General features: G+C 36.6%; 2 protein-coding genes across 2 annotated transcripts; both read right to left on the reverse strand.

Annotated features, from left to right (window-relative positions):
• Nucleotides 1-842: 842 nt before the first annotated feature.
• On the reverse strand, nt 843-5,118 carry klhl23 (kelch-like family member 23). The gene is made up of 4 exons (XM_039683148.2): nt 5,047-5,118; nt 2,977-4,194; nt 1,459-1,611; nt 843-1,294 (listed from the first exon to the last, which is right to left on the reverse strand). Exons 2-4 carry the CDS (start codon nt 4,187-4,189, stop codon nt 984-986), a joined length of 1,677 nt encoding a protein of 558 aa, XP_039539082.2. The 5' UTR covers nt 4,190-4,194; nt 5,047-5,118; the 3' UTR covers nt 843-983.
• Nucleotides 5,119-6,449: 1,331 nt separating this feature from the next.
• phgdh (phosphoglycerate dehydrogenase) lies at nt 6,450-13,386 on the reverse strand. The gene is made up of 12 exons (XM_039683593.2): nt 13,188-13,386; nt 12,495-12,646; nt 12,113-12,178; nt 11,713-11,767; nt 11,198-11,296; nt 10,960-11,092; nt 9,477-9,625; nt 9,222-9,374; nt 8,824-8,962; nt 7,340-7,467; nt 7,029-7,245; nt 6,450-6,792 (listed from the first exon to the last, which is right to left on the reverse strand). The coding sequence occupies exons 1-12, from the start codon at nt 13,323-13,325 to the stop codon at nt 6,638-6,640; spliced, it is 1,584 nt and encodes a 527-aa protein (XP_039539527.2). The 5' UTR covers nt 13,326-13,386; the 3' UTR covers nt 6,450-6,637.
• Between the last annotated feature and the right edge of the window lie 1,256 nt (nt 13,387-14,642).

Genomic DNA, 14,642 nt, shown 5'->3' on the forward strand with positions numbered 1-14,642 from the left:
CCCTATTTTGTTGTCTAAAATATACAAATAATTAAAAAAAAAAAAAAAAAGAAAGAAATTGTCATACAAGCAGAGCAGGCATTCAGAGCGGGAAGAGAGCGGAGCCAAAAGTATAGTAAACATGATGTGAGAGTGGATTTGCAATGCACGAGGATTTAAGGCCCATTCACACCAAGAATGCTAACTATAATAATAAATATAATTAAAATTAAAAAATTATGTAATTTTTTAACAATTAATTGTAATTAAAATTAATTAAATAAGCTGTAATTAAAATTAAAAATGATTTTAACCCCATTGCAAATCAGGTTTATTGGCAAAATTTACTGTAACCGCTGTTTGCAATGAACAAATCAAACAATAGTAATTAAAAATAGCTCAACACAACCAATGTTTTAAGTTTTTTACCAAAATTCACCTGAAAATGCAACTTTTAGTGAGTTCCGCCATCTCAAAATTATTCAACCCCCTGAATAGTATCCCTCACAACTGAACAAATCTGCAAAAAGGTGTTGTCTCAAGCACACCTGATGCTACTTATCAAGGGCTTCATTAGTTGCACCAGGTGTGCTTTAGCTAGAACACATTAAATATCTGAACTGGCTAGGTTGGTTGAGTGTCACGTTTAACTGCATGTTAGAAATATGACTTAAAAATATGTAAAAAGAATGGACCAAAAAGTTAAGAGATCATCACCCTTCATAAATAAGGAACCGGATACACAAAGATAGCGAAGGCACTAAATGTTCCTAGAGACGCAGTTGAAAGCACAGTAAAAAGTTAAAGGAACAGTGGTTACACTACCTGGACGGGGCAGAAAAGGAAGCTGTCAATGGCTGCAACCATGATTCCTGAGAAGGCAGGTTCAGAAAAACCCTCGAGTGACTGCAAAAGACCTTGGCAAGACTTGGTGCCCACTATTCATATACATGTGGTCTGGTCTCAGACTTTTAGACCCCACTGGATGTGATTGTGTAGTGATTTCACATGCTGAACACACAAACGCAGCCGTGTGAGCGTGCGGCCGATGGGAGGTTCCCCACAATCTCCCAGGAGTCAATCTCAGGGTCGTACCTCTCTATACTCTGCAGATACGTCCCCTTAGAGTACGAATACCCTCCTGCTACATAGATGCACCCATTTATAACGGCCGATCCACACTCCATCCTTCTCTCCTTCATCGCACACATCTGTCTCCATTCATCTTGCTCGGGGTCGTAGCAATCTGTGATGGTGGTCTGACCGCCGACCAGATAAAGCTTATTGTTTAAGGAGACTGAGCAAAGGCCGTACTCTGAAATTAAAGAGTTTTGATGAGTTTTCAAATGAGGGATGGTGAAGAAGGTTAAATATGGGCAGGTACATCATTATGAGAGAAAACAGATGGACTCATTTCTGTTTGGATGTGTGGCGGAGAATACATTTTGGCTCATCTGATGGGAAACGTAAGTGGCTCACCAGGATGTGGACATATTGTTGTGATGCTCCACTCGTTAATATCTGGCCGGTAAGTCTGAATCTTCTCGTAAGTGCAGGTTCCTCTGTACCCATAATGCCCTCCAGTTACATAGATTCTTTCATTCACCACACAAGAGGTTGCATTTCCCACACCTTTAAAGTAAAAACAAACAAAATCATTTTTAAAAGGCATTTTAAGTCTTTGGTACTACAAGACAAAACATTTTCCACCTTAACTGTCACATGCCCGTATATGGGCAACCTAAATTTACTTCACTATTTTACTTTTAAATCCTAATCTAGTCGTTGACAAACTATATATCGTTGGAAAGGTCTAAGACTGCTAAATAGATATCTGACTGCTGTTTTTTGCAAAAAAAATATGTAAGAAGTGTAACCGATGATTTTTTGACGAGTGTGCCTCGAAAAAATCTGCACCTGTAACAAAGTTCTGACCTCCGTAACAAAAAGTTGACACACACACACACCTTTAATAATTGAAACTTTGGGGTTTCATGCTAAGTTCATAATAAAATCTACTATTTCAATTTCAATAAAAAATTATAATATTATCCTCTAAAAATGATAATATATATATATATATATATATAATACTCTAAAATATAATATTATATTTGTATCGCCTTTTTTATTATATCACATATTTTAGTAGTTATCATAAATTAGGCATCATTTGAAAGCTTACAAACTCAGAATTCATCTTGTGAAAAACGTTTTATAATTGAACATTGTGTTACCATGGAAACGGTACTCTATTTTATGATGGCTCCTCCCATTTTGGTCATCATTATATATAATAATTTAATTTATGATCAAAACCTTTTCTAATCTTGATAAAACACATATTGTCAGAAAAGTATGTGTCTCAAGGTTCCAAATGTTGTGACAGAATTGATATTTGAACAGAAATTTATTAAGGCAGAATGTATACAACTAAATTCAATGGAATTCAATGGCACCCGGTGGCTATTTTTGGTACTACGCCTAAACAAAATCTCGTGGGAACTTCAATTTTTGTGATATCAACTTCAAATTTGGAACATAACTTGGTTAGATTTATGGCTTTGAGTTTATAGTAAAACATTTTGTAAAATATATATTTTATATAAAATAAAAAAATATATAATATATATACAATATTTTTGATTTACTGTGAATTTAAACTTCCAAAACTGTTTCATACTTTCATTTTTTGAAGAGTTTTCACTTCAGAAATAATCCGCTGAGTGTTTTCTTTAAAACAAACTTGGGTATATATTCCAAAGCATTCTTGAATTACAACCATTTAAGTTTGAATAGTGCATTTTAACCCCTATTCTCAAAAAGGGAATGACAGCTATGGGGTTAAAGTGTTTTTAACTGTCTTTTATTAGCTGAAATCGTAGTGAAAGACTGATGTTTGATGTCAAAATAACCTTATTAAATTCATACACTACACAGTTGAGTATATAGTATTGGGTATGGTGAGTCATTTGGGACAAGTTGAATTTCTCATACCTTGTATCATATCAGCCACGGGGGACCATGTCTTCTTCAAGGGGTCATAGAATTCAGTTTCTCGTGTAGGAGCCCCTGCCGTATATCCGCCTATGACATATATGCCCCCCCGCAAAGCCACGGAGCAGTGGTAATATCTGGCTGTGATCATCGGAAATCCTTCTGTCCATTCATCTGAGTCTGTGTTATAAATCCACACGCTGTCTAAAGCATCTACAGTCTCTGTCCTGTATCCTCCGGTCACGTAGATATCAGGGCCTTGAAGTACCACACTATAACTCTCTCTTGCAAAGTCAGGCATGTCTTTGCCCTGAACCCACGTGTTGGAAGCAGGGTCCCACATGTGGACTTCACACAACGGATGCCAGTAATATCCACCAATAACATACAAGCTGCATGTTAGTTTTTTGCAGCAGTTCGAGAAACCTTTGCTTGGCTTCAAGGAGGTGAGAATTAGAGATTGCAATTTGCTTTCAAAGCATTGTTTGCCTAGATCCAAAGCAGTTTTGAGGTACACGTCATTCACGTCGAGACGGATGCAGTTAAGAAGCTCTTTCAGGTGGTCTATTCTTGTAGCCACGTCATGGGCGACCCATTTCACCACAGCATCCAATAACGTCGCCTCTTTCCACACATTAAGGTTTTCAGTTGCTAAAATCACCACGATCTTTTGGAAATCCACCTCTAGGAACTCCTCCTGAAGTGTGAGTTCCTCAAAGCGGCTCAGTATGATCCTCAAAGCCGCGCGCTCCAGTGAAGGGCACACGTGAAGCTCGGCGAACGAGTGCATCCCGAGACAGTTGTCGACGTCCAGCAGACGAATCAAGAAGTTCTCGCAGGCTTTCTTGAGCGAGCTGAGCTGCAACAGGTCTGCGGCCTCCAGAAGACTTTGAACGTTGCCCTGAGTAATGCTGATCTTTGAAGTGTAGACGTAAGTCAACAAAGCACCCAGAATCTCCCCGTCTATGTAAGGTAGGTTGATGGTGTCGTTCAGACGTTCTCTCATGTCTAAGGTGAACATTACCTTGAAATAGGAGCTGCGGGCTGATAGGACAGCCTTGTGGCAGTGGAAAAGCTGTCCGGATGAAGACTGCAGGGTGATGTCCGTGAACAGGCCGCTGCTGTGGAACTCGTGAAGAGCTTCCAGCACTTCTGATGAATGTGAAGCGTCGCAGAACTCATACGAGTAGCCGCTTTCAACTTTTCTTGACATTGCAACTGGAAAGAGATGATTTTCAACACTTTAAACCATAAATACTCAAAATAATGAATTGGTTTGAGTAGGTTAAACTTAAATTAAACAAATTCGTTTAAACTTTTATGAGTATTTAGAACTTTTTTCTTTTGAGTTCACAAAGCTGACACATTTTAAATCATCTGAAGTGTTTTGAGTTTTTTTTTACTTGTTTCTTTTAATTTAGACAAACTTAAATTTAACTAAAACTGGACTGGGATTTCTATTTTCCAGCATGCTTTAATGGCACTCGAAAGGGAGAGCAAATGCTAAAATTAAGTGTTATATATATTTTTTGTGTGTGCGCAAGATTTAGTAATGTTAAGCTAAAATATGAAACATATAAATATGTATGTAAATATGTTAAAAGTAAAATTGTAATAAATAAGGACAGACATTGGTGAAGTTATGTTGGGGCTAGTTGTCACATTTATTCCAGTAAATATTTATCTTTTTTTTTTTCTGAAGGTTAATTTCTGTATGAACCTTAAAGTCTTTATTATCAAAACGTGGTTGTTTATTGTCACACATGTTGACCTAGTGTTCCTTGTCACACCATGGGGTAAATTGTCAGATCTGGCATTAAACATTATTGGCTTTTTTGGCACAATGCAAACAGTAAACGAAAAAACAATCATGAAAAAGCTAAATGTTGTAACATATAAAATATCAAATTGGTAAAGTATAAAAACCCTGTGAACCTTTGAACTAGATTTTTGCAAGCAACCTATATATCACTGCTGTGCTAATGAAAACAAGCCATCATGCAATTTAACTCCTTGTCACAACCTGAGCTTGTGACAACTAGCCCCTATGTAAAAAAAAAACAAGCTTACCTGACCCGTAATGACTGATTTTGACTGTCACAGCTCGTCCTTTCTTCGCTGGAGAAGTTTTATCCCCAACAGTGCAACTTGTGCTCGGATAGATCAGACATGTGGCCCCTGTATTTAGCCTCAGCCACTAGAGAATGTCGAGCTCCTATTTTGGTATCTGTGTAATAGCTGGAGACTCTCTGCTGTCACCCGCCACTACTGATTCAACACAGCCGTCCTTCGGCCATGTGACGACACCAGTGTGTTCACAAGCATCCCATCTTTACAAAGACATGTTCAAAGTGCCACCATTTGATCGATTTTTTAATCAACAGAGACATAATACTATAGCTTTCACGTTTCAGTTGTCATGGCAGTGCTGAGTGTATAATCCTATAAGGATTAAAGCCGTTGCATAATAACGTTTGGGAAACTAGTACCAAGGGCGGCCGAATACCAAGAATTAATCCATTCCGAGCGCTTCACCGATTTCTTAACTCAAAAAGGTTTTGTTTATAGCTTAGCGACGGTGAGTTATTGGTGTCTGTAGCTACCATTAAGTCCACAGGGTACATTAAGGACAGAAATAACTCAGTTACCATGGAAACAGAGTTGAGGGTCAAGTCGATGAAGCGAGCGCCTGCTTGATAGAGGCGATTTATAAGTAGCTAAAGTTCTCAGAGGTTTTAGTTAGATATTCCTTCATGTTATTATTAAGTCCTAATGATTGAATCATTTTAATTTAATGCATTCTGCAATCTCAATATATATTCAAATTAAATTAACATGTATAATAATTATTAATAATTGAAATGTGGATTGAATCTCAAGATATAAACACATTAGGGATAGTTCACACAAAAAAGAAAATTCTGTCAACGTCTACTCACCCTCAAGTTGATCTAAACCTGTATGAGTTTGTTCTGTTGAACACACACGAACACTCAAAAATACATTTTGAAGAATGTTGGTAACCAAAACCATGTTTTCATACTATGGAAGTCAATAGGGACCAGAAACTGTTTGAATATCTTGTGTATTTTGCAGAAAAAATAAGGTTTACAGGTTTAGAAAAACTTGAGGGAGAGTAAATGCCAGCTTTTTTCATTTTGGGGTGAACTATCCCAACTATTTGGGGTGAACTATTGATCTCAACTTGAGATCAATTAGTTTTTATGTTCATCCCATAATTACCAAAATAAAACATTGGTCAATATATCTGAGAGAAACGGAGGTTGTGACAGTCCCAAAAACTCCATCCTGATGATGAACGAAACAGGAAAAAAGGGGAAAATAAGTGCAGGGTTTCGTAAATATCTATTTTTGTAGTACAAACTGGCATCAGTTACTCAATGTAATTTTTACACTTTAGAGACAAAAATAGCTACCTTTAGTATGAAAAAGCAGACAATCCACTGCAAAGCACTGATGGTTATTGTTTTAATCAAACATTCACATATCTGCAATAGAAATAGGTTTAGTGAACTAACAACAACAACAACAACAACAACAAAAGTGAAAATCTGACTTTTTTACACGTTTGCTTCAGGAAATGTAGTGTTATCGGCAATGTGAGTAAGGCTGGAATGTTAAGTGGTTCAGTGACAGATATTTAAACAGTGAGTTGTGCAGCCTCTTTCACTAAGGACTTCAAGGCACCAATGTCCCCCAGCAGTGAAGAAATCCCCATGCAGTACCACTGGACACCATTGCTGGCAGTAGAGGCACTGAAGGACTCCAGCTCCACACCTGCAGCAGCCAAAACCCCTGAGGAAGATAAAGCATTAATAAACCGAAGGTCCCGATACACTCACGGCGAAGTCCTTTTTCGTTCTTCTCTGAAATACGCAAGCCCAGGGCCGGCCCGAGGCATAAGCGAACTAAGCGGCTGCTCGGGGCCCCAATCGAGTCAAAAAATAATTTTTTTAGATGACTTAAACAAGTGACATAAATTAATGAATTAATATGAATACTGTATGTGCAGAATGTGAATCAGCCTTTACCAGTTATGGAAAGCAGGAGGTCAGTGGAGGTGGCGGCCTTGAAGAAAAGCAAGTGTCCGCCGAGACGAATAGGCTGTCGAAACACACTTCCATTCAGCTCCAACAGCACAGGAACCCCAGCCTGCACCGAGCCAACCGCCTTACAGCTGCTGCCGTTCACAGAGACCTCCACCACACACGCCTCACGCTCATTCGAGTCGTTATGATCCGTCTTCATCTGGGGGTTTGTGACACAGGGACAGATTTAACGCAACACGTGCTTTAACCTAAAAAACATAGTTCAAAACCATGGTTTTGTAAAGTTGTCTTACGGTGATTCCCGTCTCTGCAGCTAGAGGCAGTGCATTCACCAAGTTGGGGCCTTTCTGAGGGCCTTCAGTGAGCAAACCAACTACAGCTGCGGAGCTCAAAAACCCAGTGGACTTCTTCAAGGACTCCCCTGAACAGCAAAAAAATACACAAACACGTATTTAGTATATTTTTACATTTTATATGTATATATACTATATGTAAATTGGATACAAATGTATGATATTGCCACAAGATGGCATCCTTGCACTGTTGATGATCAAATTGAATGCCAAAAGATATGTCATTATTTAATTATTATTTAATTATTTATAATAAATAAGATGAGACATATTATTTAATAATATATTAATTATTAATCAATTATTATTAAAATTATTTAATTTTTAAAGTGACACCAGATTCTTTGGTTATTTTCATTGCGAAAACCATACATTATTAAAATTAAACCCTGTGATGCATGACTTTTTACATTACAAATTAATATATAAAAAAATAAATCATTAATATTTTTGTATTATTGTTATACTATTTTTGTTTTATTGTTATTATTATTATGAATTAGTTTGTTACATTTTTGTGTAAGTTTTAGTTAATTTTGCTACTTTTGTTTTATGTTATTTTCATAAATTTTTGTTTAAGAAATATTTCTACTTAGATTTCAAATTAGACTTATTCTATTTCACTTGGTTTATTTGGCAACATTTCTAAATTAAATTGTATTGTATCTTATATTTTATGTAATTTCATCTTTGGTTTAATTAACAACAACTATTTTGAATGGTTTTTATTTTAGTTAACAATAACAGCACTGATCTTCAGTGTTGGGGGGTAACTTTAAAGCAAGAACATGATGTTGTATCTAATACTATGGAATTAATAATTCCAAATTATTCACTCAGAGAAGAGTTCAGATGCAAAAGCCTCTAAGTGCCATTTGAAATTTTCTTCTAGAATGATAATTTTTATCAAGCTTGTATATTTAAGTTCAGTGATTTCACTTAAATGGCAATGATAATTACCTATTAATTGTTATTTAAGTGAAATTACTGAACTTAAATATACAAGATTGATAAAAATCATCATTAAAGAAGAAAATTTCAAATGGCATTTAGAGGTTTTTGCATCTGAACTCTTCAGTTACACATTTGTAGTGGTCAAGAACTTTTATAACTACTGTAAATGTGCCATAATTTGATTAAGAAAAAGAAACACTGAATACAAATTTGTTCTCAGAAGAGTAGAAATATCTACACTAAAAGTCCATAAAATAACCTGACAGACAGCAAACTCTCATGGGAGGGACAGTAAATATGTGTGTAAATCTTGTGTGTCCAATCCAGCATCATGTGAAAATGAAATCATTATTAAAAGAATTTAACAGTTTTTCTTGCTATTTGTTTAAGAGCTCATTCAGTTAGTGAGTGAGTTAATAACAAAAGTTGACAAGATATTTGGCAGAATTATTCCTTAATAATTGACCTACCAAGTGATGTGACATGGACGTGACTGTAGGGTTTTTTAGAAGTGCTGCAGGCCTTCAACACTCTGCCCATGGACTCTCCCAGCCGAATCCACTGATGAGAGTCAGGAGAGAAACTACTGACCAACACCTGAGCATTGACCTGAGGACAATAAAACAAGAGATTAAAGTCTAGATGTAACAGACGTAGTGCAGATCTGTTCTACTGTATAGAGATATACATCCAAGTGAAAATAAATAATCGGAAACACAAAAGAATGAAGGGCGGGGACTATTTCTGTCCGTCGGTTGTTGATTGGATGGAGGCAGATCTGAATGAAGTTGAAATTTATTAAAATCAGTTCCAGAGGGCAAATATTGCCCCATCTATCATAAAGTTCGCTATCATGAACGTAACTCACAGCTCCTACTAATGCTTTGCCAGTAACCATGTCCACAATCTGCAGGGCGATATCCTTCCCGCACCGAGCCTGTGCTTCTTTAGTGCTGGCTCCCAGATGAGGACAGCTGATTACATTGGGGTGGTTCACCAACGCCCGGTTCTTTGGAGGCTCCTGAACCCCCAAAATAACAGCAAACTCATTAGTAATATTTCAAAAATGTATGCAGCTAAATGCTAAAAGTGTTCTCAGTCTGGGTGATAGACAAGCTCTGACCTCCACAAACACATCCAGTCCCGCTCCTCCACACTGCCCCGACTCCACAGCCCGGAGGAGGGCGGCTTCATCGATGATGCCACCACGAGCACAGTTCACCACCTTCACACCCTTCTTACACTTAGCAAATGAGGCGTCATTGAGGAGACCTGTGTAGGACATTAATGGTTTGATTTTACACTGGGGGAATTCTGGATGTGATCGATTGGTGTGATCGAATGGATGTGATCGATTGTAATTGATCGATTCAATGGATTTATTGATGGATGTATCAGATCGATTGGGTGGATGGATGGATGGATGAATGGATGTGATCGATTGGATGAATGGATAGATGGATGAATGGATGTGATCGATTGGATAGGATAGATGTGATCAATTGGATGAATGGATGTGATCAATTGGATGAGATGGATGTGATCAATTGGATGGATGGATGGATGGATGAGATGGATGTGATCGATTGGATGGATGTGATCGGATGGATGATGTAATCGACTGGATGGATGGATGAATGTGATCGATTGGATGGATGAATGGATGTGATCGATTGGATGGATGGATGGATGAATGAATGTGATCGATTGGATGGATGTGATTGGATGGATGATGTAATCGACTGGATGGATGGATGAATGTGATCGATTGGATGGATGGATGAATGTGATCGATTGAACGGTTGGATAGATTGATGTGATCGATTGGATGGATCAATGGACGGATGTGATCGACTGGATGAATGTGATTGATTGGATGGATAGATGGATGGGTGGATGAATGTGATCGATTGGATGGATGGATGTGATCAATTGGATGTGATCAATTGGATGGATGGATGGATGGATGGATGTGATTGATTGGATGTGATCAATTAGATGGATGGATGGATATGATTGATTGGATGGATGGATGGATGTGATCAATTGGATGGATGGATGTGATCGATTGGATGGATGTAATCGATTGGGTGGATGGATGTGATCGATTGGGTGGATGGATGTGATCGATTGCTCGAAAATCAATGCTTCCCTGTAGCTCAAACAGTAGAGCATTGGCGCTTGCAACGCCGAGGTCATAGGTTCAATTCGCAGGTAAAGCAAGAACTGAAATGTAAATGTGTATTTAAAATGCAATGTAAGTTGCTTTGGATAAAAGCTTCGACCAAATGCATAAATGTAAATGGATTGGATGATGGAAGGATGGACAGATTAATGGATAGATGTGATCAACTGGATGGATGGATATCTATATATCTATAGAATTTCAAATATTCAACAATAAAAAATGACATTTTATGCAGGTTTTAGATTATATTATATTAGACGCAGTCATCTCAGGACTTTAGTCTGGGCATCCAAGCAACGGCAATATGATGAGATGCATTGAAATATTTGCCAGAATAAATCACAATTTAATTTAACCAAATTGTGCAGCCTGAGCAAAACGGCAAAGACAACACATGTCCAGTTTTGGTTGTGTGTACCTGTGGTGGAGGGCATGAGTGGAGTGTGGACAGTGATATAATCACACTGTGGCCACAGTTGCTCCAGAGACATCTGCTCCACACCCCAGCCCGCAGAAACCTCCGGAGGCGTGATGGGGTCGTACCCAATGGTCTATTAGGGATGCAAAAAGTTAAATCTTTGTAAAACAATACACATATTTGATAAAAATCACTATCAAGTCCAAGTGCATTTAAGTCAAGTCCACAAAGATCTTACCTTCATGCCAAAGGACTGCATTCTTGACGCCACCTCTTTGCCGATTCTTCCAAGCCCAACAATCCCAAGAACTTTTCCATACAGCTCTGCACCCATGAACTGCAAAATCATTAGCAAAACTCTCAGCCATTCTACCAAAACAATGTGAAGCAACACATTCAGTGATCACATTTGATTAGTGATGACTGAGTTAACACAGACAGGAAAGCACGGCTAAGGAATGGCATACTATTTCTGCAGTATGTACTTTATACACTAATGAGCTGAAACAGTATGACCAGTCACAGGTTAAGGGAACATCGTTGATTATCTCCAAACAAGGACACACAGGGTAGATTAGATGGTAAGCAAACAATCAGTTCTCGTATTTAATGTGTTGGAGAAATGGACAGGAATAAAGATCTGAGTGACTTTGAAAATTTGGTCCATGGTATCCAGCGTGAATCAAATCAAAGGCAGCATGGGGATACCCAGGTTAAACAGCCACACAAACACAGGACAAAAAGTGTGCATACCTTTTTACGATCCCATTTTCCATCCTTCATTGACATGACAGCCTGGGGAATATGTCTAAGAAATGCATAGAACAATAATATATTATTAATATAACATAACTTAAATTTAACATTTGAAAGCTCAATTTAACAAACTTAAAGGGATAATATCATGTTTACATTTTTTTCTCTCTCTGAGGTCCACTTATTCTACAGTCAAAGCAGCCAAAATTTAGTTTATTAATTTGTTTGACCATTTTCTCCCCTATTTCAGACATCAGTGACTTGTGTATGTGAATCATTAACAGTGAATGTTACAATAATTTCATAACACAATTAATTATTTACCTCAAAATATGTTATGAACCCTTTAAAAACAACGACAGAAGTTCTTTATTAAAGAATGATTTTGCCAGTTTACCTTGACAAGCTCATCAAAAGAGCACAGGTGAGCTCAGCAGCACTGATTGTGTTTCCACTCGGAGTGCTAAAAATATACAAATAAAACATTATATCTTTCTGCTATTACCTTCTTCACTAATAAAATAAGTTGCATTTAAAAAAAAAACTTTAAGGAAAGGATATTAGCCATTCTTTTTAGCACCTCCTAAGATGCATGTTTGACGAGAAAAATCATATTATACAGAGTTAAAATAACATTACAGTCAATGATGATGATTTTATTTTTGGTGCAGACTATTCCAGAATACAGAATAAAGAGGAGTGCACATGTAGAGCAACCTGCTTTAGAAATGAAAGCACAGAGAATAGAGGTCAGAGCAAGACTCAACATGCTTCATTACTTCATGACAATGATTCCTCTCTTGGTCGCTGCATCCACGTCCACGTTGTCGACTCCAGTTCCGGCCCGGCCAATGATCTTCAAGTTACTGCCAGCATTGATGACATCAGCAGTAACTTTGGTTGCTGATCGGACAACTAAACCATCATAATTCTTGGGGGAAAAGATTGCAAGAAGTGTAAAGAAAATTGGCATGTAAAACAAGGTATTATTAAGTTCATACCAAACCTAGTCAACATGCAATTTGTACCACTTTTATTTATTTATTATTATTATTATATTACAGTATATTAACATCATAAAGATTTTTTTAAATTTAATCTGTAAAATACCTGTATATTTATGACAGAACTATTGGTGATAATGAAAAATGATAAACTGCGAATGCTAATACCTTATAAAATTAAAACACAACAAATCCAACACATGGAGAGAGGGATCGTGATTGATTGTTTGATGTCTGATAAAGTTATGGTGTAGTACAGGCTGCTGTTGCATCAGACTCTTGTAGAGGAGGAGGGGGGCAGTCACATACACACACTAGCACATCCAACAGCTAAGCATTCACATGCTAATATTTTTATATCACATTTGTACTGCTGCTGCATTGGAAGACGTCATTAACTTGGCAGCGATTCAAATCAAGCCACTTGATATTCCGGTGAAGTTTCAGCACAACTTCAGAATCACTAACCTGAATCTCTGCCATCAACTCTTCTTTAGTCATCTGTTGCTTCTCCGTCACTTCGATACCATTCTCTTGCAGAATAGTTTTGCAGCATGGATCAACACTTTCACTGATTAAAACGCGTTTGACTGATACCGGAGCCATGGCTTGATTCAGTGACTCGACTCAAATGACTGATCGCGTGCGATGTGCGAACTGCGAACTGATGTTCTGAATCAAGATCTTGTAAACTCCGCCCTTATTCACGCGAGATCCTCCTGCCTCTGCATTTTCTTTTATCGCCATTTAAAAAAAATATCGCAGAAATCTGCAGAAATTAACAATAAATAAACAAAAGGGAAAGAAAAGAGAAAGAAAGAAAGAAAGAAAGAAAGAAAGAAAGAAAGAAAGAAAGAAAGAAAGAAAGAAAGAAAGTTGTTTTTTCGTGTATTCATTTCCTTATTAATTTATACATTCATTTTATTTTTGCCACATATATTTATTATATCAAATTATGTTGTTTGTTCCCCACATGTACTTATTAATTTATTTGTATTTCATTATGTATTTTCCATATTATTACATTTATTTATGTATGTTCTCACATTCATTTATTCATTTATTCATTTTCCCCACATATATTTATTTTTACTTTTATGTCTTTACATATTTTCCTATTGTTACATTAATTATTTATTATATTATTTATTTTCACATTAATTCATTTATTTGTTTATTCGTTTATTTATTTTTCCCACATTCATTCATTTATTTCCACTTTTATATATTTCTTTATGGATTTTCCTATTAATAGGCTACTATTTATACTCACGTACATTTATTTATTTGTTAATCTACTGTTCAAACATGTATTTATTTATTTATTTCCACTTTTAGATATGTCTTTAGCCTATGTATTTTCCTATTATTACATTTACTCTCACAAAAATGTATTCATTTTTTTTCCCACATTCATTTTATTTATTTATGTCCACTTTTATTTATATATTCCTATCATACATTTATTTAGTTTTCATTTCTGCAGTTTTGGATCTCCATAATGTGTGATTATTATATCAATGATGAATGATCTATTCATTTGAGCTTAAAGTGAATATATGATGAAAAGAAGGCTATTACAGGTCAGTTGGACTAATTCTTCACACAAGCTCAAGCATCTGACTAATTAGGAGACCACATGACAGGAATGTATTCTGCTGCCATTTTCTCTTGTCTTGACTTATGTTAGTGTTAGTTATAATCTAGAAAAATTGGTAAAATTATAATAAAGTGTGTGCGTTTTTTGTTTTGTTGAGATTTCATCAAAATGTGAAATGTATTAAAAGGAAAAGTTCGATGGAAAAGTTTGGATGACAGTAATGTGTTTCAGAAGAGTTTCACTGTAATGCAAGTTTCAGTTTTCAGTTTTCAGTTTGACAACTTACCCCATATTGTGACAATAACACTACATAGGCAATGTTC

Source organism: Pimephales promelas, chromosome 7, assembly GCF_988280905.1.
Source record: "Pimephales promelas chromosome 7, fPimPro1.hap1.1, whole genome shotgun sequence".
Taxonomy (NCBI): Eukaryota; Metazoa; Chordata; class Actinopteri; order Cypriniformes; family Leuciscidae; genus Pimephales; species Pimephales promelas.

Bases quoted from the DNA above. Each gene is read 5' to 3' on its own strand.
- phgdh (XM_039683593.2), bottom strand. From the start codon at position 13,325: ATGGCTCCGGTATCAGTCAAACGCGTTTTAATCAGTGAAAGTGTTGAT. The intron at 11,297-11,712 runs GTATGCACACTT...ATGATTTTGCAG, and splicing joins GAAAATGGGATCGTAAAAAG to TTCATGGGTGCAGAGCTGTA. The intron at 6,793-7,028 runs GTAAAGGCTGAT...TATCTTCCTCAG, and splicing joins CCTCCTGCTTTCCATAACTG to GGGTTTTGGCTGCTGCAGGT.
- klhl23 (XM_039683148.2), bottom strand. From the start codon at position 4,189: ATGTCAAGAAAAGTTGAAAGCGGCTACTCGTATGAGTTCTGCGACGCT. The intron at 1,612-2,976 runs GTATGAGAAATT...TTTACTTTAAAG, and splicing joins CGTGGCTGATATGATACAAG to GTGTGGGAAATGCAACCTCT. The intron at 1,295-1,458 runs GTGAGCCACTTA...CTTTAATTTCAG, and splicing joins AACAATATGTCCACATCCTG to AGTACGGCCTTTGCTCAGTC.